Source organism: Culex pipiens, chromosome 3, assembly GCF_016801865.2.
Source record: "Culex pipiens pallens isolate TS chromosome 3, TS_CPP_V2, whole genome shotgun sequence".
Taxonomy (NCBI): Eukaryota; Metazoa; Arthropoda; class Insecta; order Diptera; family Culicidae; genus Culex; species Culex pipiens.
Genome location: NC_068939.1, coordinates 138,928,483 through 138,954,054, shown reverse-complemented (window position 1 = coordinate 138,954,054; position 25,572 = coordinate 138,928,483). Strand labels below are relative to the sequence as shown.

Below are 25,572 nucleotides of genomic sequence, written 5' to 3'. Positions count from 1 at the left end.
AACGAAACCGAAGTTGACTTTATAGCTGTCGGCCACCTTTGCCACAGTGTTCGGAATGGCAAAATTAAGTGGAATAAATTGATAACTTCTTTATTTGACGTCCTAGTCAAATGGTGTCTTGGGAAGAGTTGTTCTACTTGATAAGGGCTATCTTTTGAAGTTATTGACATACAGGCTGACGACCTTCCAGGGTGTCAACCAAAAACTAACTTTGTTGGATGACGTTGTAGGACTTTGGTGTCTTCGGCAAAGTTGTAGAAGAAAAAATGTCATGAAAGTTTGTCGAAGGCACCAAATTTGTAGCTCTTAATCTACTCGAGATATACGCCATTTTTGCAAAAAAGGTCCAAAAAAGCACTTTTTTGGTGATAACTCAAAATGTTAGCATTTTAGCGGCCTACTATGTTCTGAAAAGTTGTTTATGACATAAAATTACACATCTTTGCCGAAGACAGCAAAATGTGTTGAGCCTTTATTGAGGAGTTATAACAATTTTTAAGTGATTTTGAGCCTATTTTCAAGTTGCTATGTTTTGAAAATGGCGCATTTTGGCGCAAAACCGAACAATGCACCTGAAAGTACATACTTTCAACTACATTTCCTGAAAATATCTCCGTGTCTATCGGTGTCTTTTTTTAGATATCTCAATTTGAATTTGACCGTTTTTGATAAATTTATTTATAAATGTTATTCGAAATCATATTGAATACGAGGTGAAAATCGGTAAATTGAAGGCTAAATTGATCATTTTTTATGAAAAAAACTTTGTCTATGAAAAATACGTCAACCGTTCTTAAGTGACCAAATATAAAAGGAAATACTTAATTTTAAATACGAACAATTATTTTAAATTTTAACATACATTATTTTTGGGCTAAACATGTTTTTATTTTTTTTTTAGAATGTGTGTCATAATTTATAAGATTCCGCTTAAAAATTATAAATAAATTGATTAAAAACCGTCAAATTCAAATTGAGATATTTAAAAATAGACACCGATAGACACGGAGATATTTTCAGGAAATGTAGTTGAAAGTGTGTACTTTCAGGTGCATTGCTCGGTTTTGCGCCAAAATGCGCCATTTTCAAAACATAGCAACTTGAAAATAGGCTCAAAATTACTTAAAAATTTTTATAACTCCTCAATAAAGGCTCAAAAAATTTTGCAGTCTTGGGCAAAGATGTGTAATTTTATGTCATAAAATACTTTTCAGAACATAGTAGGCCACTAAAACAAACAGTTTGAACAAACTTTCATGAAATTTTCTCCTCTACAACTTTGCCGAAGACACCAAAGTCCTATAACGTCATCCAACAACGTTAGTTTTTGGTTGACACCCTGGAAGGTCGTCACCCTGTATGTCAATAACTTCAAAAGATAGCCCTTATCAAGTACAACAACTCTTCCGAAGACATCATTTGGCTAGGACGTCAAATAAAGAAGTTATCACTTTATTCCACTTAATTTAGCCATTCCGAACACTGTGCATTGCTAGTACCAACCACTAGTGTCTTTCTTTTTATCTACAAGGACTTCGCCGCCCTGGGCTCCTAAGTGTATGAAAGTATGGCACGGAGCGACGGCGCCGAATACCCATATTTACACAAAGAATTTTAGAGCGCCCGCCGTGTCACCAGAAATGGATTTTCTAGATATTCTGACGTGGGAAACGTTTGGTTATGTGCAAAGAAAATTTAGCGGGCTTTCTGAAAAAAAAAGAAAAAACACTGAAAGAAAAATACACGCTACTTCTGTAAGATTTTTGGATTTTAAATTTAAAGTTCAATTTTAAGGATTTTTTTTCATTCAAAATTTTTGAGGAATTAGGCTGAGATGATATAAAAAGACTCATGAAAAATGCAGGATGGTATGCCTCTCCAAAAAATACAATTATCATTTATTAAAACTGTGTTTTGAAAAGTGGTTTGAACGTATTTTTTTTTTCAAAAACCGAAAGTGGGAATCGATTCTCCATACAATGGTGATGAAATAATGATAACACGCATTTGATAATATTGATAATAGGCAATCAACTATTTAAATTCAAAAAGTGAGGAAACGAAATTTATCTTGAAAAGCATTGAATGTGTGAACCAAAGTGAAAACAACATTTCAGCAGCATTAAAAAAACTCCCTTCTTCGAGTTGCCGCCAAAACCATTCAAAATGGCCGACAAGCGGCCCTCCTCGCGAACCCTTCATCCTCAACCACGCCGTGCGTCGAACTTCCACGGCACCAGCTTCGACGAGACGCGGCTGCTACGGCCGTCCCAGGAAGAGCATCGGGACGCGGTGAACAGTTTACTGCCCGGGGGCACCTATGGCGGTGGCAGTGGTGCCAGTTCGGGTAAAAAATCGCCTAAATTTTCGCGCGCCCAAAGTTTCGGTGACAGACTGCTGGGGGCGTCTTCGCCAAAATTTGCAAAATCGAAGAAAATGCTTCCGGTCGTTGTGGCGGTGGGGGTGCAGCAGCAGCTCATGGCTCAGGACGGCAGACGTGGCAGTGCTACCAGTGGTGCTGCGTATCGATCTGCCGGGGATGAAGTGCTGCTGGAACAGCGGCAGAGCAGCAGTCGGAAGTTGCGGAGTCGGAGCACCAGCGTTTGCGTGGCCAAGTGGAATGAGCAACTTCTGGCCGCGGAAGGAAGGTAAGAGTGTTCGGAGGGTGGACGATGGGGTTTGGACAGTAGATTGGATTTGTATGTTTAGGATTTTAATTCCAAGGGTATCGTGCAGGGGAGGGAGAATGGATGTCCAGTAAGGGAACGGTGAAATTAGGTTAAAAGAACGAGCTGGGAAAACATTGAGACGGATGTTCTTTTTTTTCTGGATGCCGGATAAATCTGGACCAGTAATTAGATATCAAAGGCAGTCACCGTTGACGGGCTTCAATCTATTACGAGTAGGGGAGCTGGGGGTAAGACGGCCAGGCGGGGTAAGACGGCCACCCCTCTGTTTTTTTGAATAATTATACTAATGAATATTACTAAAATGTTTAGCAATACTGTTCCTCATGCTAAATAATGCATATAGAGTCACTTTTGTCAAAAATATTGTTTGAAATAGTATAAAAATAGCTCAAAATAAACAAATAATTTTTGAACTTGAAACTGGATGTAATTTTCATGGATTACAACTTAGGCATTTTTGTTAGATAACAATATGTTTTCCTGTCTTCAAATATTTTTTCATGTTAAATTGAAGTTTTCCCTAGATTATGTCCCTCGGAAAATTTTAAAAAATGCGATGAGCTATTTACAAAAAATGTTTCAAAAAATAATTTATTTGGGGGCAAGACGGCCACCTTCTCCGGGGATAAGACGGCCACCCGTAATTTGTAAATTTTATTTGATATAGGTTATATTTTTGACGGTTTTTGACTGTTAAGACATATTTGTAGATAAGGAAAAGCATTTTCAATAAAACTATCCATTTTTAATCAAAATGCTGTTAACTACCGTTTCGACAACATTCTTTACTGTAATATAGCAAAACTCATTGAATAGTATGAAATCCTATCAAACTTTTCATAAAAATCGTTAATTTTATATTATTTACATAATTTTGATTTACTTATTCTAAGCGAAATACACAAACTTTTAACAGCATTTTTCTTCACATTTGAAACTTGAATTTTTTCAATCAAAATAATTATGATGTTCAGAGAAGTCTGTTCAACCAACCATGTAGGTATTTGGGTGGATTTAGCAAAGTTATTAAGTTAATTTATAGCACTGACCGTCTTACCCCACATGGGTGGCCGTCTTACCCCGCGTATTTCATATATATACGATTTCAATAATTTTTTAAAAAATGCTGAAAAGTATTGAAATTGGTTTTTAGACCAACTAATTTATGTCATTTCTATAATGGACTAGTAGTAGAACAATATGTACGTAATTTGAGATCAAAATAATCTGTTGTGTAAATTTTATTAGACTTCTCCCTTAGGGTGGCCGTCTTACCCGCATCTCCCCTTCGATGTTTGTTGTGATTTGAATGAAAGGAACTATACACTATACGACTATACCCATTTTCGTCACACTAAGCTTTTTGCAATTTTGCAGTTTGCTGCTATCCAAACAGCATTACCAGATACACCAACAATAGTGAGTTACTTGCTCACTTTTTTGAGCCATTTATTACTTTGAAATAGTCAGAAACACTTTATAAAAGCTGTAATTCATGATCAAAGTTCTGGGTGGCTGATGTTTAAAATGGGTAGAGAATTGGTGTATTTCCCCTATTAACATTATTTTAAAGAAGAGTGCTTTGTTTCTAAGTTTTTGTTCGCCTCGTGCGTGTGATTTTATCTAGCATATTTTCGATTTTTATTAAAAATTATTTAATATGATTAATAGGAAATTAATAGGACGAATAACACCGATCAACAAAATTTCTGCGCAGCCTCAACTCGAGGGTAAACATGAAGTTTGAGGTCCCCTGAAACACGTGCACTTTGAATTTTTCAAGAATATTTAGACATTATGACAATTGTTTTTTTACAAAGCATTTGAAAAATGGTTTAAACTGCAGCGAGTCATCTTCAACTAGGTTTAAGGAATCCAAGTAAGAAAAATAACTAATTAATTAAACTTAAAGCTGACTTCAGTGACATTAAAAATGCAGGGATCAAGACTCCCTAAACGCACTTTTTTAAACAATGGATTGTTAAAAATAGTAGGACGATTAATTAACGTCAATACGCTAGGATTTTGTAGTTGATAAGTTTATCAAAAAATTCATGTATAGAAAAAAAATGTTTTGAATATATTTTAATTGTTTTCCATACAAATAAAAACAAAGAAAACAGATCTCTTGGAGTTTTTTTGCAGCACTTTAAAAAAAATATGTGTAACTCAACCCGAACATTTTTAAAATTATTTTTTCTTTTTTTTTCAATGAGTTTGAGTCAATTTCGCACAACTTTCTACAACAAAACTAATTGTTTTACCCATTCGGTGGCTTATACAGGCTAGAGATCAAGTGTCCCCGGGGATCAAATCTCCTCACTCTCTCCTAACTGTAACGGGACCAAAGAGCTTACAGCTGAAAATGTTGTTTTATGACGTTTCAGGATGTTTCACGTAACATATGAGCAAGTCTCTACGAAACTAGCCGATTTCGACCATTTTTATTTTTTGTATTTTTTATTTGGCTCAAACTTTGTGGGGGCTTTCTTATGGCCAAAGAAGCTATTTTGTGTCATTGGTTCACTAGGGTGTAATATCAAAATCGATTTTCCAGCACAGCAATTTTTCAGTTCCTTTTGGGGTCCTAAACAACTCCCCAAAGTTTGGGAACGATTGGTTTAGTCCTCACTTTGCGCAAAGCGATTCAATTTTCCAAATAAATTAGTATGGGAAAACCCATTTTTTTGAGTTTTGATATTTATAAAATCCACGTTTCACGCTGTACTAAAACCGGATTCATATTCGGATGCTCTGGAATGAGCTCTACAACTTTCCCAAAGAGAGTATGGTGCTAGCTTGTCCCTGAAAGAAGATACAGCGTCCTCAAAACTCGTCTAAAACGTGATTTTCGAGCAAAAAACACGTTTTAGACGAGTTTTGAACATGCTGTATCTTTTTATAGGAGCAAGTTAGCACCATACTCTCTTCGGGAAAGTTGTAGAGCACATTCCAGAGCATCCGAATATGAATCCGGTTTTTTATATGGAAAATTGAATCGCTTTGCGCAAAGTGAGGACTGAGCCAATCGTTCCCAAACTTTGGGGAGTTGTTCAGGACCCCAAAAGGAACTGAAAAATGGTTGTGCTCGCTAAATTTGGACAACTTAATTTTTTTCCATACAACCATATTACACCCTATTGGTTCACCCATACAAGTCTCGATACAATTTTGGCAGCTGTTCATACAAAAAATGATACGTAAATATTCAAACAGCTGTAACTTTTGAGTGAATTTTCTGATCAATTTGGTGTCTTCAGCAAAGTTGTAGGTATTGTTGAGGACCATTGAGAAAAAAAAGGTACACGGGAAAAAAATTGTGAGTTTTTAATGAACTTTTTTTTCATAAAAAATCAATGTCCCAAAATACTTATTTTTTTATTTTCGAGATTTTTTGTTTCAAGGGACCAAAACCCGCAACTTTTGAGCCATAGAGAAGTATGGTAAAAAAATCAGCCGCCGAGTTATGAATTTTTGAAAAAATAGTGATTTTTGGAAAAAATCAAAATTTCAAACAAAAACAAATTTTGTCATAATTTTTTTATGCAAAATTGAATTTGCAATCGAAAACTACTTCAGAGATTTTTTGATAAAGGGCTCCGTTTACAGGATATAGCCACCGAAAGTTTGACTTTAGCAAAATATTTGCAGTTTTTCGGTTTTTAAAAATGGTTACCATGAGTGACCATTTCTGAAAATATTTTTTTTGAAAAGTTCAGAAATTTTGCTATAAAATTGTCTAAGAGACATTGAAGATTGGACCTATACTTGCTGAGATACAGCGGCTTAAAGAAAAAGAAACAAGAAAATTGAAGTCTCACCCAAACAACCCACCATTTTCTAATGTCGATATCTCAGCAACTAATGGTCCGATTTTTAATATTAAAACATGAAACATTTGTAAAATTTTGCGATCTATTCGAAAACGATATTTAAAAAAATTTAATAAAGACATACATTTTAAAAGGACCAAACATTCAATATTAGGCCCTTTTGAAATGTTTGGCTTGATTAAAACATTGTTATAGTTTTCGAAAAGATCGGAAAATTTCACGAATGTTTCATATTTTAACATTGAAAATCAGGCCATTAGTTGCTAAGATATCGACATTAGAAAATGGTGGGTTGTTTAGGTGAGACTTAGAAAACTTCAATTTTTCTGTATATTTTTCTTTAAGCTGCTGTATCTCAGCAAATATAGGTCCAATCTTCAATGTCTCTTAGACAATTTCATAGAAAATTTTCTGAATTAAAAAAAAAATATTTTCAGAAATGGTCAGTTATGGTCACTATTTTTAAAAATCGAAAAACTGCAAATATTTTGCTAAAGTCAAACTTTTGGTGGCTGTATTTTGAAAACGGAGCCCTTTATCAAAAAATCTCTAAAGTAGTTTTCGATTGCAAATTCAATTTTGCATAAAAAAATCAGGTCAAAATTTTTTTTTGCATGAAATTTCGATTTTTTCCAAAAATCACTATTTTTCAAAAAAAAAAAATCATAGCTCAATGGCAGATTTTTTTACCATACTTTTCAATGGCTCAAAAGTTGCGGGTTTTGGTCTCCTTAAACATATCCAAAAATCTCGAAAATCAAAAAATACATATTTTGGGAAATTGATTTTTTGTAAAAAAAAGATTATTAAAAACTCACCAATTTTTTTTCCGTGTACCTATTTTTTTCTCAATAGTCCTCAACAATACCTACAACTTTGCCGAAGACACCAAATTGATCAGAAAATCCATGCAAAAGTTACAGCTGTTTGAATATTTACGTATCATTTTTGTATGGACAACTGCCAAAATTGTATGGAGACTTGTATGGGTGAACCAATGACACAAAATAGCTTCTTTGGTCATGGGAAAGGCCCCCACAAAGTTTGAGCCAAATAAAAAATAAAAAAATAAAATCCATTTTCGGTTTTGGTAGAGAATTACTCGTATAAAAAAAATGGTTAATATCAAATGACAAGATTCCGAGATATGAATTTTTGAAAATAAAATTGAATTTGGTAAATTAATTTAATAAAAAAAGCACGAAACAATAAAGTTGTCCAAATTTATTGAGCATATCAAATGTACAGTATCCAGTCTAAAACGTGTTTTTTTGCGTGAAAATCGAAAAGTTTATCGTCGGGAACAATAAAATCATCAATTTTAGCTAAATTTTGGGACCGAATTGTTCAAACAGAATAATGTCTGAAAATTGCTCAAATTCAACGATTCTGTGAATTCGCTTTAATTTTGGGCAGCTAGTCGGCGATGAACTATGGTTATGAATATTCATACCGGTTGGATTGTACGGATAAAGGTCAACCATCAGTGAATTATCGCTCGGATCCACGGCAGAGCATGTGGCCATAAATTACCATTTAATCTACCCAACCAGCTGGTTACGCCAGGGTTGCATCAAATTTGCTTGAAGCTCAACGAAATAAAGTATCCAGTGAGGAAATCATGCTTCAATCGACAAATAAATGGTGTTTTCAACTTTGCAAATAGCCCATTGATCCCATTTAGTCAGGATTTCCCCTCCTTCGACAACCATGGATGGATGAAGGTTATTTGAACTGATTGTTCTATCTAGCTGGAATTTGCAGTTTTCTGGACTTCGGTTCTGATGGGTATCAATTTGTTGAAGAAAATTTAATGGAATTGGTTTGAAAGCAATTTTCCTCGTGAAGTTTTGTAAAATTTTGGATTGATGCAAATTTTGTAAATAACCTTGATTGATTAGTTCAAAAAGTCAAACTGGCGGGAAATGTTCACCAATCATGAATAAAATAAAAAGTAAATAGCAGAGTTCGTTTGCTATATGGGTATTGATTTGCAGTGAGAACATCAATGAAACATGCATGACATGATGCTGACAGTGACGAATGATCGGGCGCTTTGCTTTTATCTACTAGCGAGATGCTGCTGAGATGGGGAACCATATGGAAACGATTCCATGTCGAGAGGGACACGGAGTGGGCGGGTGTTTGCGCTAAATCGACAGGCGATTGGCACTCGTTGAGCGCACCCGAGCGAAATAGGTTACGAGAGTTGCTGGGAAAGTATAGATGCAAGCTAAAATGTTGCACCGTGAAACTTAAATTGAGTGGATTATGAAGCTGTACGGTCTGGTTATCAATTTTCTGGACGGGCAAATATGTAACAAAACCTGATGAATAGAGTTTCATTTTCGAATATTTAACAAGCTAGTAGATTGCAAAGCGAAGAGAGTATAACACTTAACAGTTGAATGCAAACCAAGTGCTGAAATTGTTATGAACCATTTTATTATCATTTTATTTTAATTGAGTTTATTGTATCAACTTCCAAATACGACACCTCTGAGGTACAGTTATAACAATGCAAAAAGTAGTTTGTGTCATAACCCGTTCAACTAATCTATGGGTGATCAATTTCCGCTCAACTCGCATAATTGGTGAGCTTACTTTTCATTCCGTATAACTTTTCAATTAGTTTTGAAACAAAGCATACAGGCAGAACCCTCTCACTTTTCGGCAGAACCTACCACGACCGAAAAGTTTTGTCAGCATTTCACGCAAAGCCACACAACAACGCAACCCACCAATGGTACAAAACATTTTCCCCCGGCGAGCCCGGATCCGCCATCGGATGGAAAAGTTGTTCCACGGCGCGTTTCTATTTGCGTATACAATGAGCAAATATGCCACATCAGAACCCGGCTTGTTGATTTGTGATCTGGAATTGGAATCGCAAGCACTTGGGGCTCTATCGCGGAGAATTGAATGGAATTCTGACGGTGTGGTGTCCCACGTGCAAATCGACGGAATAGTTGGTAGTTTGATTGATGTTCAAGTTTGAGGGGTGAGACAAAAAATGTGACGATCTTTACAGAGTTTAGGACTGGGTAGTAGAGATTTTGTACAACTCTTACTTTGGTTTCTCAGTATTTATATACTTTGACTGCAAATTCAATTCTTCGTAGAGAACATTTCATTCAAATTTGTTGAAAATCGGCTTCTTTTTTGTAAATAATTAAAAATAAATCAACAGACACACAACTATCCAATTCATTATTACCTATTGAGTATTGAGCCGCTTTGAAGGGGAGTCCTACATTTTTTTTTTCAATTGTCAATGGAGGAATCTCTATGTAAGCCAAAGTGTACTTTTCAAAAATCTTTAAAATAAGAAATTCTTATGATTTTCTTCGCTCGGATACAGTGATTTTAGCGAATTGCAGACTGGATTTTGTCATGTTTATGCGATGATTATCCAAGTTAACTAAGAATTACGAGTCGAACTCATGGCTCTTGAACCAGATTTTCTACTTCTTCTACATTTTTAAAAAGATATAGAAATTCTCCAAGGTATCCATCATGTATTTTTCGCTTGGAGTTCAACAGTTTTGGAAAGGCGACCGCTTGCATTGCCGTTCGAATTCTTATGTAGATACAATTTCAAATGCTACGAGTTTTGCCAATCTTGTATAGTTCTGAATATTCAACTTGCATTTTAGTCCGATACTTGAATTCTTTATCATAAAAAATTGTGCGTCCATCCCGGGAATATCCCGGGATTTTTCCAAAACCAGGAATCCCCGAATCCCGGGAATTTTCATAATTTGTCCCGGAAATTCCCGAAATTGAAAACAAATATCAAATTTTGGTATGGAAATTCAGATTTGGTTGTAGAAATAGACGAACAGCTGAATACATATTAATTAATCTGAATTTTGAAGAATTAAAATGTGTATTCGGCATCGACATATATCAGCTTTAATTTGGCTTATTAGGGAAAATGGTTTAAATTTTAGTTCACAGATCCGCAAAATGCCTGGCGCTTTGAATATTTTCTATTTAATTTTATGTTTTTTAAAAGACTGGGTATTATATTTATATTCAGGATTTTCAATTCGAAAAAAATATCATCTTAAATTATTTTTCATCAAACACCGGAATCAAAACAATTAGTACACAGATTTCTAAATTTATTGCTTTGAAATATCCTGTACCTTTTCAGCCTGCAGTCCTGATTTCCCCCAGTTGGCGGAAGTAACTTAAAGAAAATTAGTAAAATATGTTTTATATAAAATAAGACATTCAAAACTTATCTAAAATGTTACATTGACTGGTATCATTTTATTTCTAAATATTTTTTTTAAACCTCTGTAATTACTCTTAGCTTTAAGAAAAATGTTATTACAAAAGCCGACTCGGTCCTAATTAGGTCCCAGTACCAAAAAAGACCTGATAAAAATAATTTTATGAAAAAAAAAGATTTTTTTTTGATAACATGAAAGAAAATAGCTCATAGGAACTATTTTTAAATAAAACTCTGGTTTTGTTGTCGCTTCTCGTTTTTGTAGACATTTTTGTCGCTTCTCGTTTTTGTAGACATTTTTGAAGAAATTTTTCAAGCTTTTCTAGTTATGGAATATGAAAAAATATAAAAAAGAAATATATTTATAAAATACTTTAATTTAATTTGAATCACATTGTAATTTAAATTTGTAGTTTGTTTTAAATCCTAAAAAAAAAAAACATTTTTAATTTCTTTTAGGTTATTCAAAAACTGTCGTCCTTGTTCCGATTGAAGTGTAGATTGTCACGAATTATTATTATTGAGTTAATTCTATAATTTTAAGCTTGAAAACATATAAAATATTATAAAAACATAGATTTTATGACTGCTTCAAAAATTTCCCGGGATCCCGGGAATTCCCGGGATTTCAAAAAATATTTTTCCCGTTTCCCGGGAAATTTAAAACCCGGGAAAATTGGACGCCCTAATAAAAAATCAAATTGTTCGCTCTACAGCATTGCTTCGGAGTTCTCTATTGAGCAATTCCAGCCCAAAACAGGAATTTTTCAAGAATATTTTTGTGTATATGGAACCAGGTGCTCTCAAGAATGACATTTGAGAAGGGCCGTAATCTATTTAAAAAAATGGGTATCGTAATTTAAATGTTGCTGTATTTTGAAGCCATTGCATCGTATCAAAAAGGTGGCCAAAGACAATCTTGTAGGAAAATGGACGGGATTTCTGAAAAAAAAAAACAATTAAATAAAAAAACACGTCACATTTTTTATAATCAAAAGTAAAATTTAACACCTAAACTACCATGCAAGCGAAAAAAGGCGAAGTCCAACTTCAAACAGCTGTATCTCGGCTCCCTGTGGACGGATTTTCAAAATTCAAGAAGCAAAAGATGCGGGCAGATCTCTAGATTATTTTGCTTTTTTAAAAGTCCAAAACAGAGGCACTTACCCTAAGTTATTCCCAAAACCAACCAGGTAACTTTTTTCAGCCTTCTATTTTCTAGTTGTTATGCATGTTGGATCGAATGTTGAATGACAATCTGTTTAAAATTTTATCATAACTCAAGTTACAGTACAATTATAATATCCAATACCATATTGGACCGATCTGGCCACATTGGGACCGGTTCCAGGTTCTCCGGTGGAACCCGGAATATCCCCAATTCCAGAGTATTTTCAAGAATTTTATTAGAGTGGCAATATGGGTATCAAAATTTAGCATTTTCAAAATCATGCTTATTGATGACGCTAAAAACCATTTTGGACATATCTGCCCATTTTGGGACCGGTTCCAGGTTCTCCGGTGGAACCCGGAATATCCCAACAACGGAGTATTTTCAAGAAATTTATTAGAGTGGCAATATGGGTATCAAAATTCAGTAGTTTCAAAAACAAGCTCATTGATGACTCTAAAAACCATTTTGGACATATCTGGCCACTTTGGGACCGGTTCCAGGTTCTCCGGTGGAACCCGGAATATCCCCAATTCCAGAGTATTTACAAGAATTTTATTGGAGTGGCAATATGGGTATCAAAATTTAGCATTTTCAAAATCATTCCAAAACAATAATTCGAGTGTCAAATAATAACTTTATTTTGAAAATGCTGAATTTTGATACCCATATTGCCACTCAAAAAAAAAATCTTGGAAAAGCTCCGTTATTGGGGTTGTTCCGGGTTCCACCGGAGAACCTGGAACCGGTCCCAATGTGGCCAGATCGGTCCAATATGGTATTGGATATTATAATTGTACTGTAACTTGTCATTCAACATTCGATCCAACATGCATAACAACTAGAAAATAGAGGGCTGAAAAAAAGTTAAGTTGGACTTCGCCTTTTTTCGCTAGCTTGGTAGTTCGCGGGATAATATTGAGGATGGTAGTTTAAGTGTTATAGGATATGTCACATTTTTCCGTTCTATGATGATAATATTTTGTCAAAACTTGCAAATTACACATTTTTAAACAAGCCCAAACATGCTAAATATGATTATCAATGCAGAAAATGCAATTTAGATTGTTTTCCGTTGATTAGACTTCTATTTTCATGAAAATTTTGAAGTTTTTTGGAAAAATATATTTTTTGCCCCATGATTTTTCAGACCAATTTTCAAGGGGAGGGGGGGCAGGGCGACATAAGCTTTGAAAAATATTTGTAACGGCCTTATAATGTATACAACAGAACAGATAGGTTAGCCTATTATCCAAATTGGCTTGGAACTTTCATATAAATGCAGCTTTCTGTCATTTTTGAGATCTTTGTTTTTTTTTGTCAGTTTTGAGAAGATGCAAACATTAAGTTTATATGATTTTTTTCAAACAAAATTTACAATTCATTTCCACTTCGTTGAGAATAGCTAGTTTACACGATAGTAGCTATTCTCAATGATGGTTTCGGTGAACTTGAATCTCCAGCATTGAAAATGGTTGTGAAACTGGGGTGGAAACTCGAATCGTTTTGCGCTTTTGGACCAAGTTGTAGATAATTGAATTCCCTACAGGAATCTCACACTTGGACAAATTTGTGCGAGATTTGCGCCACCTACTGCCAAAATCCTAAAGCGATGTTTTCTCCATATATTTTTCGCGATGCTCAAAAGTGATCCCCCAATCTAACCAATTTGACTCAAAATTTGCATAAATACTTATTTTTCCTATAAAGAATTGAGCCCCGGGCAGTCTTTATTTTTTTGTGTTATCGAGAACCATTTTTTTTCAATATTTTTCTAGTAAAAACACGACGACAATAGACATAAAAGTGCTGTGACAAATTTTATCTGCTTCAAATACTCAATATTAGGTGCCATACATACCGTATGTGTATATATCTAAATAAGAGATCTTTTAGAGACGAAAAACTATAAACTTATGTTATCTCGTCACGTCGTCAATTTTGGCCCGGTTCGACTTGATTGCTTTCTTCTTCCCCACATAGTTCCAAACCCCATCAGATGAAAAACTGACATCTGTGAAGCCTTGGTCAGCCCTTTTATGAGGGGGTGACAAATCATAAAACCACAAAGAGGTGTAGTTTTTTTTTGTATTTACCAACAATCCGGTGCCAACGTGGGCAACACCACTTCAGAAGGATAAGGTTTTGGACCGAATTTGCTGGGGAAAAGGTGTGTCAACAGACAATCCTGAAAGCCACAGAAAAAGTAAGGGAACAACCTACGTGACACTTTTGCTAGTATGTTCAAAGTTGGATCGATATTATTGGTGGGATGAAATTTTGAGTCTTACTTTATTTGGAGTTTGCATTTAGGACTACCGAATTATTGATTATCTAAAACGCATCTGAAACGATATCTGATCATGGATTCAAATTACAACTTTAAAGCAATCCACAGCCGTCAAATGCAATAACAACTTGAACGTTGTACATTTATTGTCGCCATTTATTGGTGGTTTACCACTCAACACTCCAAGCGTTTGCGCCGAAATTGTCCGTGTCGAACGCCAGCGGTGTCGGACCAACAAAAAGCTCGTAAAAACGCAATGTTCAGCACAATAATTCCCATAAAACGTTATTACTCGAGCCGGGGGCCTGACTATGCGGAAGCCCACAGGCTTGGCTTGACTTTTATTTACCTTTTTGTTTGGTGAATGATATTTTTAACGATTCTAAATTATTTGAAAATTCTATTTTTCTTTAATGTGAGATGTTCCAGCTAACTTCAGAATTAACTGCCCTTATTTCTGAGTAGTCTTTTTTGAAATTTTATTTTAATTTGACCTTTAAAGAACTGATTGGAAATTCAAAGAAGGTGTTTCATTTCACTAGCATCACTTTACTGCAGCACAACGATAAACATCTACAAAAGTGTAAGATGACGTTAAGGAGGTATTTCCTCGTATCACAACATAAATGATTTTCCAAAGAGGACCGTATTGCAGAGAGAAAAAAAAAACACACACACAACATTGGCTTCCGGTTGACATTGTACTGGAGGAAAAATCTCTGTTGAATGGAGCGGATAAAAGGTCCAGGAAAATAAAAAATCTTTGTAGTACGTGTCGTCCACTGGGTAGGTCAGCCAGCAACGCTCTACGATTTTTTTTCTCTTTTTTCCGAGGAAAACTGTTTGTACTTGGGAAACACTTTGCTCTTCTGCACTGATTCTTATTGTGCTCTTTTTTTTCACTTAATGTTGCATTGTTCGTTTTGATCTTGTATTTTTTTGTTGTTGTTCCGCTAAGAAAAGACTTGACTTGCAGTGAACGGTTAAACATTGAGAAATTTTCCAAGATAGAGTTGCAGATGGTGCAACTCTAAATTGGACGGGTTGTCGTGTTGGCAAGTTTGTTGGTTTATCTTATTTCCGTTTTGTTTGGGTTGTATATCAATTTGTTTTCAATTTCAGTAAATTTAAACGTTTGAAAGCTGATCTTTAATACAAATAGAGACTGTACTTTGAGGAATAAAATACAAAAAGAAAAGTATACTTAAATTGAATATTGATCGTTTCTTCTTAAGGCGAACCTTACATCTATATCAACTGCAAACAATCGTCAGCTAGCAACGAAAAATACGTGACTTGCCTGTCCAATCTTCGTTTGAGCTAAATTGAAAAGAGTTCTTCCCATTTCTTCCCACTTTTCTCAATCGTCAGCTTTGCTGCTCAAAATTTACTGTTTACAATCTGTGATGGGACGTTTCCTGAAGAGCAGAATAAATTGACCCAGTTCCAATCAACGAATCGACAGAAACTGATACCATTTTTCTCTTTCGAATCTCCGACGGATCGTTAATCTCAAACCCAACGCTACGGTCAAATGCTTCGAAAGCTTGACCACCATAGATCTTGTCCACTTTCAACCCTCACTCCAAACTCCCACACACAAAAAAAAAACACTCCGTTATGCACAGATAATCCGGGTGAAAAATTATAAAAGGATAAGCCAATCTAAATCCTGTTTGCATCACCCCTAACGCCATCGGAAAGTCGATTACCAGCCCCCGACTACTGGCTAGTACGATGTGAGAGACAAGAGTTCACCATCGGAAACAACGGTCCGCAATTTAGAGACTACTGAAAATATGCTTTCCGTTTTTTTGTCTTCTGCTGCCCTCTATTTAAGGTCCGGTGATCGTGTTACATGTCCTGGTGTAGGGTAGTCAGCTGTATTGTTGGAATTTCAATATTTCTTACTCTTTGTATCTTAATACGTAATTTAATCAAAGTTATTTTTTCTTATTTTTCTTATTTACAAGACGGCTTCACTGAACTTCCCTCTGAACGGGTCCATCCACTATCCAACCAGCGTTGGCCGAGTTTACGTTGCAGAAAAAAGGGAACCCCCGCCAACACACATCACCCTGAACAAAAAAGAACTGAAAGATGTAGCAAGACTGCAAGATTCAATGATTTTGTAGTCCAGAGTCCATTTGTCGGAGCCAACCAAGCTGGCAAATTAGATTTCCTGTGGCGAATCGGGTCAATGCTTCTGTCGAGGATTTTCCTCTGTGGCAGCACCGTGTTAAGTGTCCGGACGTGCATTTCTCTCCGGTTGAGATTTTGTGAACGTGTGTGAGTGTGCTGAGATTTTCCAAGTTTTCTCGTATCGAATGACGGCGAGATTTCTTGCCTCGATAGTATAAATTCATTACACGCTATATTCACTTTAGCAGTATACGGATAATACTAATGTTATCATCGGGGGGACCACTTACCAAGCACACATATCTAGCTAATAACTATAACAGCATAAATTGCCGTTCAGAGCGGAATTCACCGTACATTGTGCTGTTTGGTGTATGTGGGATAAATGTCACTATCATCATCACCATCGGTGGTGATCGGAGCTCATGTACGGGAGGCAATCCCCCATCATAATGTCACTTTAGTGCAAAGCTATTATGATTGATTGAAATTATCCACCCGAGCGGAAAGTGATTGTTTTCCGTGGAGAAGCACTGTTTATGATTTCTGGAGGGAAGGGTCTTTATTAACTTGTACCAGGATGGTTAAGTGTTCATACGGATTGGTTCAAATAGGCTTAATGATAAAGTTAATACGTGTTTGACGGTAATGAGTTGTTTCATCTTAATTCAATTAACTCTTCGTACGGTTACGGATGCTAAGATTGTTATTGGTTATGTCCAAACTGTGAAACTTGAATGCTTTATTTACCAGAAAAGCGTTTTAAAAAAATTTCATAGAGAAATACACAAATGTTCTTAGTTTGTTTTAAAACATTCGTTGTTTATTCTTGTAATGTCTGTTTTCATTGGCACATATAAGTGAGAATTGATACCATTGATGCTTTGTTTTAGAAAGTTGTGTGGAATTGATGTTTTTTTTTGAGGGCCTCGTGGCGCGGTGGTTAGCGGCTTGGCTGCCGATCCCTAAGTTGCTATGGGGCGCGGGTGTGATTCCCGCCTTATCCTCCTGGTCTTCTATCGGATGGGGAAGTAAAACGTCGGTCCATTTGCGTAAAAGAGGTTTTGGGTGACTCACCACACATAACCTTCGGACGCCTAGAAATTAGCAGAAACTTGCAACAGAGACCACAAAAGGCCCGGGGGTCGTTAAAGTGGATTACTTTGCTTTTTTTTGTGGAATTGATCCAAACTCACTGTAGAAAAGAAACAAAAAGTGTCATAAGTGCTTTAAAAAACCCATTTTATTGTTTTGATTCGTTAAGTATCACACAAATTCTCTTTTTTATGCGTTAATTGATAGGTTAATTCATTAGATACAAATGTGGGTCATTATCGATTTTGATATTACACCCTAATGGTAAATACTTTGCGCATTTCCTTAGATTTTTTTTTTTGATTTTTTGATTTTTTTTTTATGATTTCTACAGTATTCATCAAACCAACGGTAAAATTAAAATTTTAGTTAAAAATCACAAAACAAAACAAAAAAAGAAATTCGCAAAATGTTGACCACCAAGTTCCGACGACAAAAAACTTGTTCTAGTTTGACTTGACTGGTTTGACCATTGTAATATTTAGTCAGTTTAATTTTTAAGATTAATTTTCATTTCAACCTCTTTATTTTGAAACCCATAGCAATCTACTGATCGGTGGGAATGATAATTTACTCTAGAATCATACAGTTTTGATGAGCTCATGATCTGGGGTAAAAATCCGAAGACCTCTTGCTTGTTACGGCAGTAGACTCGTAGATCTTAACTCCAGGGAGTTCTCGGATGACATTGGACATCCCGAAGTACACATAAACCTTTGAGATATATTAAATTTAAATCAAAAAATAAATTCAAAAAACCTTTTTTATATTTTAATATCAAACTTTTAATATTTATTTTAATAAACCTATAAAAAAAATGCTAGTTGTGGACCCCCCGAACTTGACAACAATTGTATGCATTTGTATTGTTTGTTTCCGTTGTGCTCAAAGGTAATGGCTATGAACCAGGCGTAGAGGTCGTCGATTTTCGAGATTTTCAATTTCCCGGGAATCGAAAGTTTAATTTGGCCATATCTTGGGAACTCCCGGGACCCGGGAATTGAGGTAGCCTCATTATTTTGAGGAACTAGGGGAAATATACCCATTTTAAGCCTAATAAGCGGCCGTGTTTGAATGATGCTGGATAATCTGGAGTGTTCCTTGAAATTTACTATAACCAAGTACATCAACGAGTAGAGCATTTTTTTGTGAACATTTCTGTTTATTTGCACTTTTATTAAAAGTTATGCTGTTCCTTTTACAAGCACTTAAAAAAATATTTCCCAAACGCATTCTAATCAGTCGAGTGCACGTTTTCCTATTTTCAGCTTAGTTCTTTTTTCTTCCTGCGCTCTTTTGGGTCTGCTAAGTGCTACTAAAATTGATGAAATTTTAAGCGAACACTCACGAAAGGTAGCATTTATATAGAAAGTTTCCTGCCATCACTGGCTCACTCCAACAGGCGCTGCTGGTGGTGTTGGTGGCCACCCTTTGTTCTTTATTTGCCTTCGCTTCTCGCTCGGTTTTCTTCACCCTTCGATTGGAATGGGAAGTCAAAATTCAAACGTCAAAAGACTTGGCGCGTTTGTTTTTTTGATGGCGCTTGCTAATTCTTTACATGTTTCGGGATTATTTTTCAAGTGAGTGACTAACTAATGTGGAAAAGAACATGTTGCCGGTAGTTAGAAGCACTTTTATATCTTAAGCGCTTTGAAAACGTTAGCGCAAGTGAAAAGATATTTATGGCGACTTTCGTTAAGCAGTTAAGCTCTCATTTTGCGTGTGGATGTGTGTGCCACCAAAATGATGAGAAATGGTCTCCCAAAATAGAAATTATGATCAAAAGTGCATTAAATTTGATCTTTTTGGCCAGTAAATGGCATAAATTTGCGTGCTTACTTGAGACGATGCTGTTGCTGGTATGTTTATAGCCTAAATAGTATTTTTGGAGCTTTAATCGAGCATCAAACTCTTCATATGACGAAGATAGGTGTTTGATTAGAAAGGATATATTTCCCCTATTTCTACTTTTTGATTATTTTTTAACTGAATCTGCAAATACATGCTTTTTGGGACTCTAAGTTGCAGTTTTAAATGTTTACGAATCTTCATTCGCACCAAGTGATTTTTTCAAAAGTTGCACAAACTTTTGGCATGAACTAGTTATTAGATTTTTGTGAAGTGAAAAAATAGCCAGTATATAATTTTCCAGTATCGAGATCTTTGCAATATGATGACTAACGACTCAAAACAACAATTTTAAGTTGTTTTTCCTTCTTAAGGTCAACTGTACATATTTATTGAAGAAATGTCAGTTATCAGGAAAACCCGAATGTTCACAATTGGCGGACCTTAACTTTACAAAGATTGCCAGAGTTTTTTTTTTTCAAAAATATAATTCAATATTGAGGTTGATGCGAAACAAAACGTTACTTATTGACATCAAAATATGAAATTACCTTGATACAGCAATATTACCTTACTTAGAATAAAAAAAAAACAAGATGAAGAAGATTGCTATGCACGAGAGAGGATTTGGAAAATGAACCTATCTTGAAAAGGCTTTTCCCCCCTAAGAAGATAAGAGAAGCATTGATTTATTCGAACTTGAACAAAGAACATTGAACATCCAATGTTTTAAACAATTACGAATTTTTCAAATCTTTTTCACCATTGGCCAATCTTTGCTTTCTTATTTATAAGTATAAGTAAATTTCCCGGGAGTCTCGACCAAATTTTTTCCGGGAATTCCCGCTCGTCACCCTCTAACCAGGCGCTTCCATATTCTTGTGGATGGCTCATATAATTTGGAGGAAACGCTTGGTTTATTTTTAAACTGCTTCTGTTTCGTCCAAACAAGCTCACGTTTGGGATTTTAGCTCAGACAGCCCAAAAACAAAAGTATTATGCTTGAAGGAGGTCATGGTTGTTTACAGTGTGAATTGAATTATGGTTTGCTGTTGTTTTTATGCCATGCATGAAAGTTCATAAATAAATATGTACATTTTATAATTGCTCTTATACACGTGGTGATTTTGATAGCTTGTTTTGCAAACGAGTGGATGCTTGAAAACAGTAGTAGCGACAATTTGCAAAGCACCGCTAATTAAAATTCTTCTGTCCAATTAGTAGTCGATTGTCATTATCACGCCATTGCTGGTTATCGTGGTTGTGCTGTCAGCGGTACACAAGTTGTGTTCAGCGTTGCCACAAGTACAGATATTTTTGGCACAGACCAAACACTCAATCAAGTATAACTTTAAAGAAAAACATTTTTATCAAAAACTTAACAAGTAAAAATATGCAAAAAATGTTTATCTTTTTAGTGCAGTTTACAAAAACTACTCAAGTATATTTTAACTGTAAAAATAATAAGTTTGAGTGTTTGGTCTGTGCCAAAAATATCTGTACTTGTGGCAACGCTGGTTGTGTTGTAGTTCTTGGAATGGAAGTGTTTTGATTTTATTTTGATTTGAATTTGAATTTGAAATTCAATAATTTTAATATGATGAATATGGTCATCAAGACAAAAGAAAAGTCAACTATAAATAAAAAGAAATAGTAATTTCCTGATAGGGTCGTAGATGGTGTCATTCACTTTTAGGGAATTGACTGTCAAAGATGGTTCTGGATTCAGGACCCAGATATAGTAAATTGAAATTAAAAATTATTCACAAATAACACAGAGATAACCATTTTTTGATTTATACATTCTGAATCAAGATTTGAATGTTTTTCTAAAACAAACATGACCGACAAATGGCCGACCAGATATGATGCCTTTCAGAGCCTTAAGAGAATTGATGCAAAATGTATCCACAATCAAAAACACATTCCAAACTGTTATTCCACCGAAAAAAAAATCAACATTGCTTTCAAAACTTGTCCCAGGTAAGTGTCACCTCAATCTAACTTTCACTCAGGCAACACTTATCGTAAAGTAAACTGGAGAGAAAACTTCTTTGTTTACACTCCAAACAGTGCCCGCCAGCGATAATATTATCCTTGTAGTCGCGCAGAGCAATCCAAAGCCAAAGAAAAACCCTTTTTCCAATTCTAGAGTTTTTTTTGATTAGGTCCTATAAACATATGAAAGACAATAGTTTATTGGTCCTTTTCAAAAAAAACTCTGGAATTTCACTTTTACCTTCCCCAGTGAATTGATTTCTGTTGTAACTCGAAAGCGCCTGTGACTGCCCCACGTGAGCACAGCCTTCACCCAGGGGGGGGAACGGAAATGCTGTCAGTTGTTCATTTGTCAGCCCAAGAGCTTCGGTGAACGCGCGCGAAATGGAGCAACAGGAGACCGCTCTTTCTGGGTTTGGCAGCAAAGCCAGCAGCAGCACGTGATCTTGAACTTCCTCTTGCACACAGAGACACACTGAACTTGGCAGTTTTCGCGCTCTTTTATCGGATTGCTCTCACAGCATCCGAGTGGGGGGGTGTGTGTGCTCTCTTTTTTATGCTGGATGGCAGTGGTGCCAGGTTGGAAGTTTTTTGCACTAAGATTTTTGATGCTGCCAAATCAATCAATGCAAAATCAGGTTCTGCTTTCCAACACAGCTCAACCAATCTATCACAACATTTGAAAACGTCCAAAATATGTATTTTTAGCTAATTCAAACATTTTCACACTTGAATATGTTCTTTTTTTTAAATAAATACCAAAACAATATTTTCCATTTCTGCCCAGCTGGCACCACTGCTTCCACCTGCTGCTTCTCGCGCTGGCTTTCTGGCTACAGCAGCCCAACCCCACCCAGCAGCAGTTCCTTCATCCCGGTACATCCATGAACCACCACGCGCCTGTCACCCTTTCCCATCGACGGAGATTGACAGCCTCCGCGGCTGTCTGTCTTTCAGTCTGCAAAACTCTGGACCTTAGCGCGGCGGGGTTGCCAGTGTCTGGAGTTTGCCGTTCCCGTCTAGTCGCGCGTGAATTGCTGCTCGGTGTCGGTCGTGATTTGCAACAGTTTCCGGTTTTTTCGCGGGTTCGCTGGTCGCTGGAGTGTGTTGATTAGGGTTGTTTGTGCTGCAGATGTTACCACAGTGCTCGGGAGAGGGCCTCTTTAATACGAGTGTTACGACGTTGAGGCTAACGTCGATTGCTTCAAGGGGGCTTGAACCACGTGGTGGCGCTGCTTTCAGTGAAGAAGTCGTTCGAGGAAGTCTTACAGCTTAAGGCTTTGTGGTTTCTTTGAAGTTTGTTTTCAATTTTCAGTGCTTTTTGTGTGGAGGCTAGAGGATCTTTAATCATCCTGTTCAAGAGCTTTGTAGCTTCCAGTCTCTTGGGGGTGATGTAATGAAATTGAATAAATGAAAAAAACATCCATTCAAAGCAGTTAAGGGATAGTTGTATCTGGATTACATTAGAGTGTTGCTCACAATGGAAACAGTGGAAGAAGGAGAATCCCTGGTTGCTCCAGAAGTACGTCATCCAGTTAGCTCCGCACAGCAGAATATTCAATCACCGTCAAGTCCATCACCCTCTCCAGCGGCATCCATTGCTACTGGGGCAACACCAGCAGCAACAGTTGCCCGACAGGCTTCGATCCCGTGCAGGCGCCGGGGCCGGTTGCAACGCTCGGAACGACTTCAGTCCGATGGTTCCTCCGCGTCGGTGTCCCAGCACCAGAATCCCTCCTACTCCAGCTTGGAGGCGCTGATCCGCGATAGCTTCGGCCAGATTGTTTGGCCCATCCGTATCACCAGCTGGGATCTGCTGAACAATGCGGCCGTCCAGCGGGAATTCATGAATCCGAGGTAAGAGGGCAGGAGAAGCATCAGCTCTTCGTAAGGGTAGTACACTGTGTAGTATTGGAAAGTAATTGAATTGTGTATGGGTTTCCTGTGAGGCTGAAGGACGAAGGACTCCGGAGGTTTGCTCTCAGAAGGAGCACTCGGGTGTCAGGTGCTACAAGTTGATCGATTCTTGTTCGCATCATGATGATACTGATACACACACAATGTATCAGGTGTTGGTATTCGATATAGATTCGATGTTACAGCATGGGAAATTTTATCACTGGATACGAAAAGTGCTATGGTGTCAGATTCAACGGCTTGTGTGAGCTAAGAATAATTTTACTTTATATTATTTGTTATTAAAAAAACATTGTCGTTTCTTACAGAAATTGAGTAAATCTCTATTTTTCCGCAAATAGTCGATTTGTATTTTTCTTTTAAATTTGGATGAAACGCCACGAAAGGGCATATGAAATTGGAAAAAAAAAACTCTGATTTGTGTCTTCGGCAAAGTTGAAGGAAAAAACACGTTGTTCCATTTGACAGTTTATCACTTAAAGTAAATTTCCCAAAAATACTTATTATTCAATCTTTTTTTTTGTGTTTTACAGAACAAAAATTTTTTTTTACTTGATTTTAGGATAGTGTTTAAATCAGATTATATGTTCACATGCTGTTTAAATTTTTAAATTGTTTAAATCAGATTATATGTTCACATGTTATGTCTACGTCTAATGTAGGTTGCTTCTATAGTTTTTAAGATGTAATATCAATGTTTTTATTTAGATTATTAAGTTTATATGCTGTTTAACAAAATACATACAAAGTCAGAATTTTCTATAAATTTGTTCAAAGCTAGTTTTGTTTACAAAATGGTTTATTCATACTGCATTTTTAACTGAGTGTCAGCCGAAGCACGAACTAAAAGTTTTCACATTTCATATGATATTTGTTCTCCTGAAAATGCCTATTGATTTGGTGATTGTTTGTATTTTTCTATTAACCCTCTACAACCCAACCACGCCTCTAGACGGGCTTCGATTTAAAAAATCGCCAAAAATCCATTTTTCAACCAATTATTGATCTTCAAGAAGCATTGGAAAGAGAAACTTTTAAAATTTTGGAAAATTTTAGAGTTGGAAGTTTGACTTGTTTTATGTGACTTTGCCAATGTTTTAAAAAATGTAATTTTTTTAGGGGTCAACTTTGGCTGTGTTTTTTAATAACATTTCCTATATTTTAAGTAAAAAGAAGTATGCAGTAATTTTTCTAGTGCCCCAGACTATGCCTCTACGCATTTATTTACAATTTAATTGATAATGGTTCCATTGTATAGCAGAAAATGTGAAAAACATGCAAAAAATTTAAAAAGTTACTGTAAAAACATGAAAAAATTAGATAGGCAAAATGTAATGATAGGAGGTGGTAGAGTAGGCCAAATACTACCAAAAACAAACATAAACTAAACAAGATAAATGCAAATTAAAATACTAAAAATGAAACAAGAAAAACATAAAACAAGAGAAGTAAAGTTTTTCGCTGAACAAAAGTTGCTCAAAATGACCTCCTGAACACGGGAAAAATAAAAATTTTCGAAAAAAAAATTTGGGCAGTAGAGGGTTAAATTTGGACGAGAAGCCGTTTTGCATCATTGTAGTTTTGTTTCATACATGCACAAAAGGGCATGTGAAATCAGAAAAACTCTGATTTGTATCTTGAGAAGGAATTTTCTGACCGATTTTATGTCTTCGGAAGGAAAAAAATCACGTTGTTTCATTTGACAGTTTATCACTAAAAGTTATTTCCCAAAAAATATGTTTTTTTGGTTATGTTTTACGGGACTAAAAAACATCTTTTTTGCTTGTTTCTAGGATAGTGCAAAATATGATGAAAGAGTGATAAGCTTTTGAAAAAAGTGATGAATTTTGAAGAAAACAATCGTACAAATTGTCATAAATCATTCAATTTTAGATGGAATAATCAATTTGCAAAGAATGTAACTTTACATTTTTGTATTCATTATAACGTTTTCAAATATAAGGGTAATTCTCTACCAACTCACACGAAATCGGGAAAAGTTGCCCCGACCCCTCTTCGATTTGCGTGAAAATTTGTCCTAAGGGGTAACTTTTGTCCCTGATCACGAATCCGAGGTCCGTTTTTTGATATCTCGTGACGAAGGGGCGGTACGACCACTTCCATTTTTGAACATGCTAAAAAAGAGGTGTTTTTCAATAATTTGCAGCCTGAAACGGTGATGAGATAGAAATTTGGTGCCAAACGGTCTTTTATGTAAAATTGTACGCCCGATTTGATGGCATACTCAGAATTCCGAAAAAACGTATTTTTCATCGAAAAAAAAACACTGAAAAAGTTTTCAAAACTCTGTCATTTTCCGTTACTTTCGATTTCCGTTATTTTCGATT

At 35.9% G+C, this 25,572-nt stretch overlaps 1 protein-coding gene across 2 annotated transcripts in view; it reads left to right on the top strand.

The window, feature by feature from the left end:
* Positions 1-2,149: 2,149 nt before the first annotated feature.
* Positions 2,150-25,572, top strand: part of LOC120417316 (GTPase-activating Rap/Ran-GAP domain-like protein 3) — a 292,571-nt gene continuing 269,148 nt past the window's right edge. The window contains exon 1 of one of the 2 annotated variants that reach the window (XM_039579280.2): positions 2,150-2,648. In XM_039579280.2, coding sequence (XP_039435214.1) covers positions 2,167-2,648 — 482 coding nt within the window. In that variant the 5' untranslated portion in view covers positions 2,150-2,166. Of the gene's footprint in view, positions 2,649-22,368; positions 23,165-25,572 lie in introns of those variants that run through there. The other variant, XM_052711293.1, reaches the window with a different exon arrangement.